At 43.3% G+C, this 17,962-nt stretch overlaps 1 protein-coding gene across 7 annotated transcripts in view; it reads left to right on the forward strand.

Moving 5' to 3' along the window:
- Window positions 1-631: 631 nt before the first annotated feature.
- celf4 (CUGBP, Elav-like family member 4) overlaps window positions 632-17,962 on the forward strand; it is a gene marked incomplete at both ends in the record, with an annotated part of 83,015 nt that continues 65,684 nt past the window's right edge. For 4 of the 7 annotated variants that reach the window (XM_083972713.1, XM_083972708.1, XM_083972714.1 and 1 more), the window contains one exon: window positions 632-908. In XM_083972713.1, coding sequence (XP_083828839.1) covers window positions 632-908 — 277 coding nt within the window. The remainder of the gene's footprint in view (window positions 909-17,962) is intronic. The other 3 variants (XM_083972710.1, XM_083972711.1, XM_083972709.1) reach the window with 1 other exon arrangement.

Genomic DNA, 17,962 nt, shown 5'->3' on the forward strand with positions numbered 1-17,962 from the left:
GGAATGTACCACTCGCTCCTCGCGTAAGAAAAGGGGGAAAAGAAAACGCTGTCTTTGACATATGCTCGGTTTATAACGGCCCCCTTCCTTCAAACCTCCCCACTGCTCGGGCAGAGATTGAACCGGTCCTGTCCGTTTAAACCGAGAAGACACCCATACCGACTCCTCAATGCAAAAAAATAAAAGGGTGCCAAGAAGCTGGGACGAGGGAACGTGGGTGTAAATAGACAGTGAACGCTCTTGGTCTCTCTCTCTCACTCTCTCTCTTCTCTCTCTTTCTCCCTCCCCCTTCTCTATCTCTCTCTTTCTCTCTGTCTCTCTTTTATGAAATCAATGAACGAGTTATTGGGTAGGACATAAATATAAGGAATCAAAGCCTCCATCGGGACCAACGGCATTGTGCGCTTTTGATATGCGTCTTCGCCAAATGCTACATGTGTTTTCACATCAATGTAAATATTGGCTTTGATAGGACGAGAGCGGAATCAGCTCTGGCACGGCTTGGTCTCGGAACCAAATTTTGACCAAGACTTCCACCAGCTTTTTTTTTTTCTTTCTTCAACGTAAACGATTCTCCACCATCACCATCTGCTGCTGTTGTACCCATCCCAACTCACTGGCCGGTCCGAAGATGGCAACTTTAACCAACGGGCAGGTGGACGGCTCGGTGCACGGTGTCGGTGTGGTCTCCGCCAGCACGAACGGGCTCGTGAACGGATTAAGCCACAGCCACAGCCCGGCGGGCTGCCCGGCCACCATCCCCATGAAGGACCACGATGCCATCAAACTCTTCATCGGTCAGATCCCCCGCAACCTGGACGAGAAGGACCTCCGGCCCCTCTTCGAGGAGTTCGGCAAGATCTACGAGCTCACAGTGCTCAAGGACCGATTCACGGGCATGCACAAAGGTGGGTGATGCCCATGTTCCCTGAGACAACTATGGCTCTACTTGTTTTTGTCAGTGTGAAATCTGTCACACACATTGTTGAGAGCGAGGATCCTAAATCATGCATGATGACTGGTAGAACTGCACGATTGTTGGCAAATTGTGTCATTTTCTGTAGAGCTGAAGCCTGAATGACTTTATGTAGGATGTTGTTGTCGCATTTGTGACACCAAAAAGGATTTTTATTTTTTCTCAGTCTTGTCATTGGCTCTGAAATTTTCATCTTTTTTTTTTTCTTTTTTTTTTGTACCTTATTGAGCAAACATCCAAGCATGAGAATGTCACGAATCGGCAGTCACGACGGCATGAATATATGTAGGCTGATATTAGAGCGAGCAATGTTCCTGTTTGGGCAGTGTGCACGGGAGTATTCACACATCTAGTCCGGCGGTTGTAAACGTGCTTTCATTCACTACAGAGCTAAATCCAGGCCATTAACCTCGCATTTTCACGTTGCAATAGCGGGGAGGCTGTGTTTGATTGCCCGCAGCACAGTACACTCTGTTGCCCGTAACTCTCTCAGTGTGTGTGTGTGTGTGTGTGTGTGTGTGTGTGTGTGTGTGTAAAAGAGAGAGGGAGAGGGGGAGTGAGGGGGTGGGGGGCGTTGGTGAGGGGGTGCCGCGCGTGCACGTGTGTACGCACGTGTGCAACACAGAGGGAGTAGGCCTATGAATGTATTGTACTTCTGCACAGCCTTTAAGCTTTTTAAGGTCTTCAGTTGTTGGTCATCACATTTATTCCTCGTTGAAAATGAAAGATTGACTATAAAGCACAGGGAAATATTCTAATATGTCTTTAACTTTATAACCCTGTGCAGTTTATTTATTGTGCTGGTTTATTATTTTTTTCCCCCCACTTCTTCCTAGAGTAGCGCTGACTGACAGAGTTGATCTCTTTGTTACAGGGCTGCTGCTGCCAGCAAATTATCATAAACTTCTGCTGTGATCATGTCACGTGGCCTTCTGGTGTAATATTAACGACCAGCCTTGCACTTTTGGTGCAACAGGAATGATGGTGCTTTAACCTTCTATTTTATTTTCTACTCTCAAGGGACGGGTCATTTTCAGCAAATCACCATCTAATGAGAGGTCACTAATTGATCTGCTGTACCTGCAGGGCATCTCCCAGGGGAGCAAAGTACATTAAGAATGAGCTATCACTTTTTGGGGACCACAACCCACTCCCATCCCCCAACCCTCTCTCCCTTTAAAGCCCCCCCGTCCGCCCCATGTAAACAATGTGTGACATGCACCATGTGTCAGGAAATGATTATGCTATACAAATAATTCCAGAGGGTGGAGACTGTCTGCAGGCATGGGGGAAAACCAAAGAGGGGAAGAAGGAAAGAAGAGGGGGGGGTTATCTCTTATTAATAGCCCAGCTGTAGTAGCGACTCCCTGTTGGACGGTTAATCACCAGTGGGCCCAGAACTATATAGGCACGGCTCGCCAGCTGATTCTAAGAACTGTCTCCTCACCGCAATATACGGCCCTGCTTCCCGGGCTGGGCCCCCGCTTTCATTAGCAAGCCCCCGCTGCGCTCATATTTTAACTAGCTGGAGGCACTAGCTACTCCCTGGCTCACCAGCTCATTGGCTCACTGCAAGCTGTTTGAAGGCCGCGTTCCCTCCACAGACTCCCAACACCTTCCTGAGGTTTCCGTATAGAAGATTCCCAAATTAGCAGTAAAAGACAACACGTTCCACAAATAACGGGCAAAGTGAGTGACTGTGTACACTGCCGTCACACTGGTTTTATTGAAGACTGCACACAGCATTACATGAAACAGGTAGAGCACCCTATCACGGCACGGAGTTGGAGACGAGTAAACACACAGTCACAAAAGAAATATACAAATATCTGGAAGAAAAGTAATTTAGCCTCGGTCTATTTATCTCTCTTGTAAAATTAAAGCCAATTAAATGCATCTTAACCATTAATGTTGATGACAATCTTGTGATCAAACACATTTCACTTGCTTGCTCTTGTTCTTACATTGATATTTTTTTGCCTTTGCGGTGACAGTGCGTCATGTTCTGTGTGAGCGGCTGGGGTAGAACAACGACGCTTCAGCTCGAGCCGGAGATTGTAAATGATTGACTGCCATTTCCTTTACAATTTTGTTCTACCTGTGTTCTTTCAAATTGCACATTGTTGGTAATTGCCATCGCTCACGTCGTAATACCTTATCTGGGACACCATTGTGTTCGTTTAACTTTACCCAACGAGACATGGCACTTTTACAAAGAAATAAGCGTGGTTTTCTGCTAGATAATACAGAGCTCTTTCTCTGCGGCAGGTAATAAAAGGCCCTCATCGTGTCCTGCTGTACATCAACAAGCCCAAAGAAACAGCCTTTGCTATGGTAATGCTACCCCTGAAGAAAGAGACCCCTATTATAGCCATTGTCAGCTGTGCCTGTGATACTATTGCCATAACCCTCCCCATAATGACTCCATGTATCACTAGTAATCTAGTCTTTAGGATTCTGTCCCCTTGGAATGAAGGGGAGGAGGGGAGCATGGGACTGGGGGTCTGCAGAGGCTGGGAGTGGGCGCAGGGACACCAGTGCAGGCCTACATTCTCCCAATGATTTTATTTCTCTCCCCTCTGCGACCGAGTCATGCTAATAGAGGCCATTTATAATGGTCACCGGCTGCTGCTGCTGCTGCTGCTGCTTCTACCAAGCACAACGGGGCTGAGAGGCACGGCTAGCACAAAGAGCCAGCCCTTTCTCTTTCTCCTCTCCCTGGCAATGCAGCATGGGAGGTGGGGGATCTATTCAAGAAGAGAACGTGTAGATATGATTACTAGTGCTATTCATCAGCCTGATTCCATGTAATGATCACTGTTGCAATTGAGCTGTGATGATACGGGGAAGACATTTAATAACCGAAGGTGTTATCTATTGTTTATTGCTGTCACATCTTCAGGCAGTATTTGTGTTTCGTAGCCAAACCTTTATTGTCTTACATCTTCGTTTTTTCGCAAGCAAATGCAAATGCGAGTGTCACCAAGTTTGTTTTACTGCTGTTGTTTCATTTGGTGGTAATTTAATGTGAGTAATATGTTTGTCCTTGGCCAAACTAAATACATTAGCAACAGCTCTCTCAGTGAGTTGAAGTAGCTGCAAAAGCCAGAGAGTTACTCAAAGTCAAAGCAGGTGTTGAAACTTTGTTTAGATTTGGGCCAAGTGGTCCATTTTGACCTGGCAAGTGATCTAAGCAAAATGTCACAGGTCCTCAGTTCAGATCATCTGCTTTCCTCACTGACAGTGGACACCACCGGTCCACTGCATGAGAAGAGCTGTGGTGATTAATGATGAAACATTCGCTGTTAAAAATGTTTATCATTTCATAACGATACTTGAGAAGAGGGTTATATGATCATATAAGGTTCAATATGTTACGAATCAAACAAGTGGAAACGGCGTAATGACCAACAGCAATCTTGTTTAAATTTCCCCAAACTGCAGATGGCTTATGCTACAGATGGGGGCTATAATCTGTGTGGGTCATAAAGGGAGTTATGGTTTCCACTGAATGCCTATGGTTTTGATATTTCAGCCCCTTTAAACTGAATATGTCAGAGGGAAGCTGGTTCAGAACAGATCATTGGGCTTATCGTGTTTGGTGAGTCCAGGAAGTCATGATGCCAAAAACATGAAACACTCCTGCTGTGTTTTATTGCAGGCAATTAGGTGTTACAGGTTGCCATTAGAGAAGTACCGTCTGCGGGAAAAAAAAAAAAAAAAAGGGAAATTAAGAGAGGGGAATGATAAAACCAAATTTGGCTTTGAACAAAGAAAGAAAGAAGGGAGGGTGTGTTTTTTTCGTCCTGCAGGTCTGCGTTAATGCAGCATGCGTTCCGGCCGAAAAATTTCACTCCAGTTGCATCATCCTCACCGTGGGATCCTTCTCTCTCCTCCTCTCGCATTCAGTTTGGGATGAGTGTGTGTGCTTCTATGAGTGTGTGTGTGTGTGTGTGTCAGTGTGTGTGTGTTTTTATGTGCTCCTCCTCTCCTCCCTGGCCCAGAATCCTCCACTCAGCTCGGCTCTAAATGCACGCTCAGGCCCCACATTGTGCCCCGTTTGTATGAAGACGCACATCGCAATCGATTTTGAGGGTTTTGTCAGGGAGAAAGGCAACACGGGTCGCATCGAGGAGGTCGCTTCTTAAAGTATACACTCGACCACCGGCGCCACACCGCACCCACCACCGCCGCCGTCGTACCCGCACCCACCGCCACCGCCACCCCCCCCCCCCCCCCCCCCCCCCCCCCCCCCCCCATGTCCTGGCACAGCCCAGAACTGCCAAGCAACAAGAGGGAAACAAGAGGCGGAGCCAGAGCAGGGGAGTACAGTGAGCCTAATTTGTCAGGAGGACCGTTGTCAAGGCAGCACTGCTTCTGTTGTCCATTATTATTGGAGGGGACTGTCAGATGGGGGCCGGCTGATGGCCGAGCAGGGAGCCAGTTAGTCACAGTGAGAGATGACCGCTACGAGCCAAAAGGAGGGAGTGCTGCTCGTGGAAGTCTTGCAAGGATTAGCATGCTAACAGCAGGTTGGGAGTCATGATGGCTGTCAGGGAGGTGGAGTCCTCTGGCTCCTCTGACCTCGGCGCTGCTCTCGTTAAAACCACTGACCTTTACATACATAGAGAGAGCCAGAGATAATGTAAAGGGATGGCTGTACCTACCCATTCATCTCAACTCGCCTCCTATACAGACCGACTAAAAGTAGCTGACACTCACGCCACAACCTCTCAGTCATCGCAAGTTTAGTGCACACAGTCAAAAGTGCACAGTGTGTATCTCCAAATACTCTACGTTGTCGTTTGTGTTCACTTGACAGAAAACTTTTTGTACTGGTATAGTTCAGAAGCACACACACACACGCGCACATACACACACACACACACACACACACACACACACACACACACACACACACACACACACACACACACACACACACACACACACACACACACACACACACACACACACGTCTCGCTCCATACAGTAAAACAGTCTAGTCAGCATCTGTCCTATATGTGTTAGTGTGTAGATAATGGTTCCACATGGCAATGTCATGGCTCACTGTGGATGGCAGTGCTGACCTGTGGATAAGCACAACACTGAAGATTTGTGGCTGTCGGTCAGAGAGGCTGCTGATGTCAACTAGTTTCACACATAGATAGATAGATAGATAGATAGATAGATAGATAGATAGATAGATAGATAGATAGATAGATAGATAGATAGATACTTAGATAGATACTTAGATAGATACTTAGATAGGTAGATTTTTCTATGACTCACTCTAGGTGTGTGTTGTTTTCTCTCTGCTGGCCCAGGAACAAACATGGATATTAAGAGTCTGATGCACTAAATACAAAGGTGATCATGATCTTTTCAACAATTAAAAAAAAAAAGAAAAAATATATATGTACAGTGAAAAAGCTCTCTTGTGTTTTGACACTGTTTTGAAACTCCTCGGCTGATAGCCCAGAGCTGGGTTAAAAGAAAGTCTGCCTTAAATGTTTCATCAACATTTGGCCTTTTGTTTTCCATAAAGAGAGGCTAAACGACTTGCACTGGGTCCCCCCCTGCCTTTTTTCTTTTTCTTTCTTTTTTTCCTTGGTCTTGCTTTTCAGTTGCCGTGCCCGTTGCCCTTGCCGTAGTATTCTTTGAGAGGATGAAAAAAAAAAATCCTTTTTTGACAAATGCTCCTTGGAGAGGTAAATATTTTCTGTTTTCAAGGCTCTTGCATCAGCTAAGTATTATTGTGCTTTCTGTTAAATTTTTAAAAACTTGACGCTTTGGGCCTCTTCAATCTTTTAGCTACCCTTAATACCACTTCCACGCCCCCCTGCTTCAAGTATACCGGTGGCTGGTTGTAGAGATGGGGGAATGCAATAGCTTTGAAATGTTGGAAAGTCTTACATGTTGTTTTTCGGTCTTACTTTTGTTCTACTGATGGTTGCCATTATTTAAGGCTGGATTTCTAATAATGGTCCTTCCCGTACTGAACAGCCCTTTTTTTTTTCTTCCTTTTTTAGCTTGATGTGGGTTTTTATTTATTTATTTATTTTTTAAGTGAGCATGGAGGATAATAAATATATTTATGTTAATGTGGTTTTACTTATACAGTAGTACTATACTTCCATAACAACATCTGCTACAGTGAACTAGATATGATTTCTGTCTCTTTTCCTCTTTAACTCTCCATATGTTATATTTTGCTCTATTTCTAGGATTTTCTTATCTGCGCATTTAGGCACCACGCTCTATATGTAATTATTCGCATAAAAAGGCTTAAACGTTATTTCCTTTGTTCAACAGTCAAAAGGTTATGACTCTCCTCTGTGTGAACTTGAAAATTGGTGTTTTGCCTTTTGGATTAGAGCTACTGGCTCCTTTTATCAAGCTTTGCACAGTCAGGAGGCATTATGATAGGGAACATTATAATATCCATGTCCAGTATCTGTGTGTGTACAGTGTATGTGCGCGTTTGAAGGGATGTGTATACATCTTCTCTGTATATTTGTCATGTGTGTTCATACTTATGTTTTGTTTTTTTTTCGTGCATGTTGTGCTGCATGTTCATATCATATAAATATCAGCCTGAGCTGCCTACTTCACGACAGCTTTTTTTTAGTGTTTAATAGTAATATTTATATAAGGTCCAAACCTGCCTCAAGCCCTCAGTATGCACATGAACTCAGGTCCAGTTGCAGCCCGACTGCAGAGGCTTCCCACGAGGAAATAGCAGCATGACACAGCAGCAATATGAAAAATAGCACCAAACTTTGTCACAGCTGATCGTGGCAGTGGCTCGTTAATGCACATCCAGCAAGCTTCAAGTCTCCTCACATTTTCTACTAGAAATGTTTTGTATTCATTTCAAACAGCATCTAATATAATAATATACAAATATATATTAATACAATATATATTATCTTCTTTCTGGTATTTCTCTCAAGGTCAAGTTTTGTATTAATGTTACCGAGAAAGTACATCATTATTACATTGCAGATAGATATTGCACCAATAATTCACGATTTTTCCAACAAATAATACATGTGCTTTCAATTACCTTTTTAGCCCAGACAAAATTGCCTCATATACACTAAACAAATCGTTCGGCTTTGGAGATTTATGGTTCATAGAAAGTTGAATTGATGTTTATTCTCAACCAAATTGCTAAACATAACTCGAAGTGGCGTATCTGGGTCTGCCTGCTGGGATACTCTAAAGCAGGGATTACATGAGTCGTGTACTATTTGTCCCAGACAGAAAGCACGTCAAAGACTGTTGAGCATGTGTGACTTGTCAAGGCCAGACGCATATTTAGCCTTCTGTATATATGCACACATACTCCTAAGCTGTGCAGTGACTGCCAGGTTTGAGTGTCCCTGATTCAATTCACTTTCTTCCCATCTCCCTTCATGCCTATTTCATGTCCCCCAATTAAAAATGCACCACGTTGACTTGTAAAAGGAAGGTGGGAATGGAGGTTAGGGCTTTTCAAAGATCCCTCTCAATTATTCAAGGCCAAGTTTGATTCAGAAAATGAAGGAAGATTAATAAGTCATGCAGAAGTTTTCGAGGGTTTGGGTTGGCAAATGTAGTGCAAGATGTTCTAGCAGCAGCGTCAACCAAAAAGAAATGTTTGTTGTAGATTAAGTTTGACAAGTTTTGACTTGACAGAGTCAGCATCCTATATTTAAACTACGACTTTTTCCTCTTGTGATATGAGAGGAAATCTGACGTTAGCAATTCAGTTCAGAGAGATGTTATAATTGTTTTAATTCGTATGGAATGACTTAAGGCAACTAATCAGCTTGTATTTGTCTTTGACCTCCCATTAGTCTGTATGTGTTCCGTTTTCAATTCCCCAAACTGTGTAGATTTGTGTATTTTGCTCGTGATTTTACCATTCAAAACATATTGGCATCACATTGAGAGAAAGTACATCAAGGTTTTATCCCATACTACTGCTGGTTGGAGAGCACATAGACCAAAACATATCGCTGCAGAGGGAGATGGTGCAAGAGTGCGTAAAACGACAAGGAGCTCAAGACAGAGAGAGAGAGGGGGGGGAGCAAGACAGAGAGAGAGAGAGAGAGAGAGAGAAGGAGAATTAGAGAGATGTTGAAACACGGATGATGTAAGAGAATGCGTGAAAAGAGGCGAGGGAGATCCATGGAGGAGAGTTCGGGTGGGGGGGTTTCACACAAAGACAGAGAGAGAATATCAAGAGGCAGAGCAATATAAAGAAAGAGAGCAGAGATTGTTCAGACAGGTGCAGACTAAAAATGGAGGCACAGAGAGATTGTTCAATGACAGGCAAAGAGTGTGAGCAAAAGGAAAAAGGGAAAAAGGGCTGAAAGGAGAAGACTGAAAAGCAAGGAAAGGAAAACGACAGACAGACAGAGCGAGAAGGAGTAGAAAGAGTGAGGGAGTCCCAGAGACAGATGTCGCCCTCGCTGGCCCCGGCAGATTGATAGCTTCTGGCCCAGTTCCATGCCAGGCTCTGACCCCTCTGTCCTCTGCTGTAATTTATAGGCTGCGTTTTGCCAGATTTAAGCACTACTCTGTGGCCATCATGGCTGGAGAAGGGACAATGACCTTCCTGGGATGGTAGCAGAATTAGACCCCTGCAGCTCCCAGCCACCCCGGGGGTAAATAAGCAAGTGCCCTCCATATTAGCAGGATCCCTGACAACATGTTAATGGGACAGGTCTTACTGTACTGTATATTTGTCAGTTTGGTGTGTGTGTGTGTGCACGCCTGTGTGTGTGTTTTTTTTCTTCATGTTACAGTAGCTCCTGCAGTTTGTACAGTGTTACAGACACAGGCTGCTGCTGGGAGGCTGAAAACCTGTGATGCATTCTGGGTGATACTGAAGCTTCAGGTTGTGGTCTTAACAAACCATTGTCCTTCTGAAGTCAAGTTCAATCAGGCAATCACCTTAACACTAGAGTGCAGTGTGCAGAAGGTGTGTTTGTTTCTTCATGTGTGTGTGTGTGTGTGTGTGTGTGTGTGTTTGCATCAGTGTCACCGAGAGCCAGATTTACAAAGACATTTGTCCCTTATTTCATACACTTATAAACCAGCAGTGTTTTGTCATGTGATGCCCAACATGGACCCCAGAAAACTTGATATCAAACATTGTAGTTTTATATAAATCAAATATTCACAACTAAATGAAAAGTTTCTTGAGATTGAAAAACATCCTTTAGCTATTTTGAGTAACGGTCAAAAGCTTATCTACTTTCTCAGGACTGTGGTCGTGTTTGATGTGATTTCATTGAACTGGAAACATAGGAAAGCAATGAATGTTGAGTTTGTGTGCACAGAAATATATGATCACTTTTCTTTTTCCATCTTCAAATCGGTACGAAGAAAGCAGATAAAGGTACAAACACAGAAATCTCTCATGAGAAATCATCAAAACCGTCCCAACTCGGGCAGTGGGTGTAGTAGGATCCCACTGCTCGTAGTGAAAGGCTGATTGAGAAGATAAGGTTTTATGTTGCTTTGCTGAGGCGTTCGCACACATGACTTAAAATATAAGTGTGAACCGTTGACATCCTGCTGGATTTGTGCGGCGTGTGAAGATAATCTTCTCTGCCTCCTCCAACAACAGGTTCAAACTCTCACAGGTGTATAATAAACACTCAAAACAACATGTCACCAAAACAAGATCAGAAGCCAACAAGTTTCAGACAAATTTCAATTTCTAATCATATATTTATTTTATTTACTCCAAAATAAAGGCACAAAAGGGAGTTGTGCTGTGGTTATTAAACTTCACTTGACTGGCACTGACTGAGCTGCTGATGCTCTGTGCTGACTGTGCTCTTTTGATACCACACGTAGATTGCAGCACCTTCATTTTTTATATCAGCACTTTCTTCTTTTATACATTTCCTCGTACTTGATTGTTTAATTTCCTCTGAGGTTTATATAACACCTTTACATTCAGGCAGTATAAACAATAAAGTAACTAAATAAATAAGTTATTATTAGATTATTGCAGATTAATGAACTGCTTTAGAATGTCCATTTTGATAAATATTGTATTTATTTCAACATTACAACATTTTTTTTTATTTCTTTTCTGAGCTGATAAAATACCCTGCAGACTGTCTGCACCTTTTTGTGCCTTTGAAGCTCTGCTTCACTCAGAGGACCAGCCTCATGATTAGCTGCTGCCTTCATAAATCAGGCTCTAATTTTTTGCAGATTGTGGGCACAAATTAAATGAAAAGGGCACAGCACAAGTTTGCACTGTGGTTTCTTGTAAAGTAAATATGGCTCTGAGTGAATCTGGAGTGTGCCCTCCAGTAGACTAACTTGGCTGGCCAGCCGGTGGGCTCAGCTGGGTTTGTGCTTGGCCATTCAGAGCGCTACCTCAATGCACAAATCAGCCCAGGGAATGATCTGGACAGAAAGCCTTCAGCAAATTATTACAGATTTGCAATTTAATGGCTTCTGAGGTCTCTCCCAGCCCCATGCAGGTTCCCAACGAGACAGAGCCTATTAGTTTGGTCCTTTAATCACAGAACAGGAGATGGGAATCCTGGCCAAACCTATACATACCCCGCCTCACTTGGTGTGGAATGATTTCATGGGGTTTATAGATAGAGACAGAGAAGTCTGTGTGTGCGCGCATGCGTGAGAGTGTGAGCATTGGCTAGTTGATAAGCTTAGCTTTCCCCGGAGCAACAGCAGTGTGTGTGTGTTTGGTGCGTGTGTGTGTAGGGCAGAGAGAGAGAAAACAACGCGCTCCTCTATGGATCGTTCATCAATACCATCAGGACACAGTGGGCAGTAGCAATTAATTTGGCATGGGCTTTAACCACAGAAACAAAAGTTCATTTCACAAACCACAAGTTGTAGAAAAATAGGAAACTAGTTTCCAACATCACAAAATACTTCAATTAAAATGGAGTTTAAAGTCAAAACTGAATATACAAAGAGTTGTAAAATTTTAATATTGAATATTCAACTTTGAAACTAAAAACGATTCAGATAATAAGAAGGTTTCCATTTAAAACTAAGCTATTAGAAATGTCAGTTTTAGTCCAGGTGATTCTGTCCTCGGTGTCCTTCAGTGGACTGATCTGTTAAAATGTGCAACTGTAAAAAACAAACTTCACTTCACTTTAACTTGTAAATAAACATTTTTGCTTGTGATTTATTGTGCATTCTGCAAATGAATCTGCAGTTAAGTTTCAGAGCAAAGCTTTATGGATTTACAGTACAAGCCTCTTTTATGCAGGCAGAAAGAATGCATTTTAGATAATGACATAACTTTTGTGATACTACTTGCAACAGACAAATGGCCCGCTTCTCACAGGGTGTTTAAGTGAATCTTTTCCCATAGCTATAGTTGCCCTGATTAATGTGCCATCGATGCAAAATGTAAAAACTATCACTCCAATCTTCCTTTCAATGTCCCAATTTGTCCAAGAGGAAGCCAAGCTTTCTAAATGAGCTGGATAAAAGTGACTGCCAAAGGGGATGAATATATATAATTATCTGTGGCTGGAGAGCCAACAAAGGGACTTTGAAAATCAACTTTGTGCGCCAAAGGCTTCATTAGTCTGACGACAACAAAATGTCCCCTCGATTCGGAGGCAGGGAGAAAGACACAGGTATCTCCAAAGCTATTAAAAGCATGCAGTCACGCAGCCCTCTGTAGCCCAAACACTATCTGTTTGGGATTAGAAGCTACTTAACACGCTAATGTTAATATGCTAATGTGTTAATGTTATGTTAGTGAATGATTAGGTGATTTAAGAAATGGCTGGCTGCTGTTTTGTTGGTCTTACGCATTGACACGTTAGAAAGGACGGATAACTGTGTTTACTTTGCATATGGAAATCCGTGGATGTCTTTCATCTGTCCTTCCTATAGCGACTAGTGGTCCATGTTAGCTTTGCAAACATCTTAATTGTGTTAAATGGAGGAAAAAGGGGGGAAGATTAAAAGCCATTAATGTGTGTTGTGTGAGGGTATGCTATTCCCGGGACGGTGCTTTTGTTCACTTTGGCAAAGCAGATGAGAGAGTTTCACCTTGAAACTCAATGCACACCAGAAACACTGTCATTGTGTCTACGTAAAAGCGCCGCTCTCCCTCCTCACTCTCGCCGCTTCATACACTGTCAGTCTTACGTTGCTCGTCTTTCCATTTCTCTCTGTGATCGCCTCTCTCCATCCGTCTCACTCTTCTTGTATGTCCCTCCTATTTTCTCTCTGTCTATCTCTCTCTCTCTCTCTCTCGCTTTTCCCTTTGTAGCACTGTTCCTCTCTATCGCTTTCTCTCCCTCTGTCTGTCTGTCTAAGCGTCAGATAAGCTCACTGGGGGAGACTTTAGAGGACTCTCCATCTGTGTATAAATAGCTCTGGATGAATTATTGAGGGACCTGGGGTTGCTAATAATCCCGCAGGACCCATCTGACAATGACACAGAAGATGGAGGGAAAACAATTACGCAGGCTTTCTCCTTCAGAAGAGTGGGAATGGAGATGGTGGGGGTGTGGGGGGGGGGGCTCGGCCGCCTCTGGGAGCCCCCTCGCGGGGCCCAACATCTTGGCTAATAAACCCAATTAAGTCTCCGGAATCAATCGGAGCCCCGGGGGCGTCCTCTCTCTTCCTTCCCCGGACGGCGTGCAACAACAGGAAGTGTAATGATTCATGTTCCCCCTTCTGCGTTTGGATCGTCCTCTCATCTCCATCTTGCAGGTTGGCAAGGCGGACGGGACAGGACAGGATGTCCGCCGAGGCCGGATAATAGGACGGGGAGAGGAAAGGAGAAGAGAGGAGAGTGGAGAGCGGAGAGGAGGAGAGGTGCACAGAGGAATATTAATGGGAGTGTTTATCCTGTAAGTGTTTTACCAGGGGGACGAGACATGGGACCACTCCCATGACAGAAGTAAAGCACTTTGTCTCCTTAGTGATACATGATTCATCTGCAGACAGATTTCTGATTAATCGGCTTTGCCTGACTGTTGACACTATGTTCCTAACATCCATCCATCCTTCTTCCATCCATCCATCCATCCGTCCGTCTTTAGCAGAACTTCAGCATGTGTGCTCGTTTTATGTATTAATTTCCTGGTTCAATTAGATCTGAAGTTTTCATCTCCCTCCAGTGACTCTGAAGCCTCAGTGAATGTTCAGCTCTCGTAGTTTATATCATGATTTAATTGCAATGTCTGTTTTCATTGCACTCTGTTGCATTTTGTATTTTTTTTTCCACCTCTGCAATTTCCTTGTTTCTAATGAAAAACGCGCCTCCTCGAAAACACTTTTTATGTCCAGTGCCAACGTTTTTAACTCGGGTCAGTGACCAGAGGTGAATTCCAGCCTCATGCATGAAAGTCAAACACGCCACATGTCCACTCACAACCCCCCACCTCAGCGCCCTAACTTTCCAGCCCACTACACACAAGCCACACGACTTTCAGCGTCGGTGTGAAACGCTGACATTGACATAAACCCACGGATCCAGACTTGTCAAACATATATGAACGTCTTAGAGATACTGGACGCCGGGTATATTCTGTCCTTTAGAGGCTTGATGTACATGAGAGCCGCTCCAAATCACTTAAGGGATGAAGCAAGGCATTCAGAATTAAAGTGCTGTGTAGTTTGGTTTTCAGGGGAGAGCTTTAGTGTCCCATGATAGTATAAACACTGTTTCAGAGGTTTTTCCACTCTGACGGGTAGAAAGTTCCCAAATGAAACACTGAACTGTTGTAATTTGGGCATGAAAATCCTCCCCCCAAAAAAAAACCCTCCCATCTGTTATCTGTCATACATTATTATATTAGTCAGCATCAATACATTTCCCAGCGTGTCCGACCTCATACATAATGGTGCAGACTTTTGGTTCATCTTAGGAATCGTTCCACGTTTAATAATTCATATCTTGAAAAGCTAAATTTGGGTCTCCCAAACATTTCCTGACAAAATGGCTGAGGTAGGACAAGAGTGAGATCATTGGTCTTGTCTGGGATATTGGGTACAGACCTAGACACCGTGTGTGTCTGTGTCCGTGTGTATGTCGGTGTGTGTCAGGGGAGCTTTTGACAAGAGTGTGTAGCTCCGAGTGTGTTTTCAAGCACAATTTCTATTAGGTGTGATGGACTCGGTGCGAGTGTTGAGGTATTTCACTTTGTTGCACGAGAGCTGAAGCATCGCATGTAAGGTCCAGTGGCAGTGTGTCTGTTTGCACGGGGTTTCTGTCCCGACCTTCGAAGGACCATGGAGGGGGGTGATGTCCGTGTGTCTGTGTGTGTGTGTGTGTGAGTGAGGGGGCAGCATGGCGTGGTGTGTGAGTGTGTGTTTGGGGGGTGGGGGGGGTACCGGGAGCGACACTGTCCTAATGATGCATTTTCTACTCCATTGATTCAGTGGCTCTGCTCTCCAGTAAATCCTTCACATGCAACACATTAAAGCTGGCCCTTTTTCCTCCTTCGCCAATCGATTAGCACAGCTTAGAGACGGCCACTCTGGGAAGCAGGACGAGAGATGGGACTTGTTATCTTCGGGGACTCTCTCTCTCGCTCACACACACACACACACACACACACACGGACAAAGCACATACATACACATGAACACCATTTGGAGGTTTTCATTCTTTCTTTTCAATAAAATGATATAATTTTAGTCATAGTCTATCAATGGATGTAATGTGAGAGTGCATCAAAGTGTGTGAGAAAATTTTAGCATGCATGCATTTGCTATTAATACCTGTAATCTCGGGATTAGTGCATGCATTTTAATGTTGGAGGTTACCCACATCCAACTCTTCTGGTCTTCACTCGTTCTCTTCTTATTTTTCAGTCTTTGACTTTGTTTTCTTCTTCCCAGCCTCCTGAAGGTGCTGTTGTCTGTTAGATATAGGAGTTTCAGTTTAATATGCATGTAGGTAATCAGTGATTTTCAAAGTTTTATGCTCATAAATAAGGTGATTTTCATTCCCGCAATAGTTGCCCACACATTTTTGGGCAATTTTCAAGCAATTTATCCAGGTTATTTTTCATTGTGTTGCTGAGCAGTACCATTCAAACCCTCAGAGCACATTAATATGGAAAGATGATATAGCAATTCTGCAGGAAATGCCCAGTTATTAAAATTTATTTGACACCTCCCAGTCAGTCAGAACTCAGTTTTCACCCAGGATACATTATAATAACTTTTATTTGATGATCTTCATATCCTCGTCTCAGAGCATAATTTAGTTACAACTGCAGCCGCCGTTGTTCTAAATTGCTATGCCCTGTGCTTTTAAGACTGGGATAAAAAAAAAAAGGCAGTGCTGTCCCTTTGAGTTTCATTCGTCACCTGATTATTAACTTTTGCTCTGTCTTTTCCTCGGTGGCCGTCGTAGTGCATGTTTCTATATTACAGATCTGTCTTGTTCCCCTGAACAGAAGGACTAAGGGATCTGCATAGAGTCGCCTATAGGAGAGCTGGGACTGCTATTACGCTCCATTATAAATGAATTCACCTCCTCTTTCATAATACTGCCCCTTAGTTCTGCCTCACTCCGCTGAAATAATATCATACTCAAGACCAGCATTCATTAGTCCCTGAAACAGCTCCTGAATTTTTAAGGCCTGTTTTACACAATGAAAAAAAGCTTGATGTGGACTCTGAACAGTAATTGAAGTTTTTTCTCTCTCTCCTCTCTCCTCTCTCTCTCTCTGTGTTCACACAGAGTACAGTACTGTTCTCCTAGCTTCAAAGTGCTTTTTTATTTAATCAGGGGTTACAGCTGCCAATTAAAGATTTTAAGATGATACGGGGAGAAAGTTGGAGAGTTCCCGGAGACCTTGGCCGTGTCCCCTAAAATAGCCTCTATCCTCTGTCTCTTTTCTCCATGGTGAGTAATGATCTGAAAGGTCAGCAAAGGTGAAGGGGATATGAGCGACTGCTGCTCACTTCATTGAATTACTGGGGGGCTTGTCTACATTTTTTTTTTTTTTTTTTTTACATTGACACCAAATGCAGTGGGGAATATATATAGTAACTTAAAGCAATCCATAATTTGAATTCATCCAGGATATTTCAATATAAATATAAGTATTAGCACTATAATCAAAACGGTGGTCAGACATTCAGTAGATTATGTAGATTCAAAGCCTTGAAGGATCATGGCTGCAGTGAATGTGAATGCCTGATTTTTCTCAAGAGGAGTTTTTCTGCAATGCAACTTTTATGGTGTTTCAAATCAGAAGCTGAAGAGTAACAATCACGTGTCTAGTATTGAGTGTCCCAGTTACAGAAGCACAAGGGCAACAGTATCACTCTCGAATCAGAAACTCTGTTAATACAGCACTGATTAGTATTCCTCTTTGGCACTCAGTGGTACTCATTCTCGCCATACGACTAAAAAGACCGAGGCTTTATGGGCTATTTCTCTGAACACAATGGGTCAAAAATTTTCGTCTTTACTCTGACCCGTTTCAAGAGTGAATGGAAAAGCGTTATCTAAGCCTTAGCACTCACAAAAATCCAGTTAGAAACGTTCTTGTCTTAAGGTCAATCTTTTAAAAAGGAGAAAAAAAACATTCCTCTGTTTATTGAGCAAAGGCTGTCCTTGGTAAACCCTTTCAGGCGGAGATAAGTGTTAACAGAACTAAGGTAAGGGAGAGACGTGGAGATTTCTATTGACTGACTGAAATTGGACAGCCTCAAACAAAGTTACATGCCAAAGTTTTTCGAGGCAGAGTTCCAGGGCTCTGCAGCGTGGAATTTCAGCTGTGCTGTGGATAAAGCTTTTTAATGCTATTGACTCTTTTTAGGCTCTTACCAAGATGTTCTGAAATATTTAAATGATCACTGGGAGTTTCTCCCCATCTGTGGCTGGGAATAAAAAGGATAGAGAGAGAGGAGGGAACTTTTTATGTCAGCCTTTTACAATCCCTGAATTAATGGCACAAGATAATTAGAGAATTCTGTGCAATAACATTGTCCCCGAGCTTTCTA

The sequence above is a fragment of the Trachurus trachurus genome (assembly GCF_905171665.1).
Source record: "Trachurus trachurus genome assembly, chromosome: 5".
Taxonomy (NCBI): domain Eukaryota; kingdom Metazoa; phylum Chordata; class Actinopteri; order Carangiformes; family Carangidae; genus Trachurus; species Trachurus trachurus.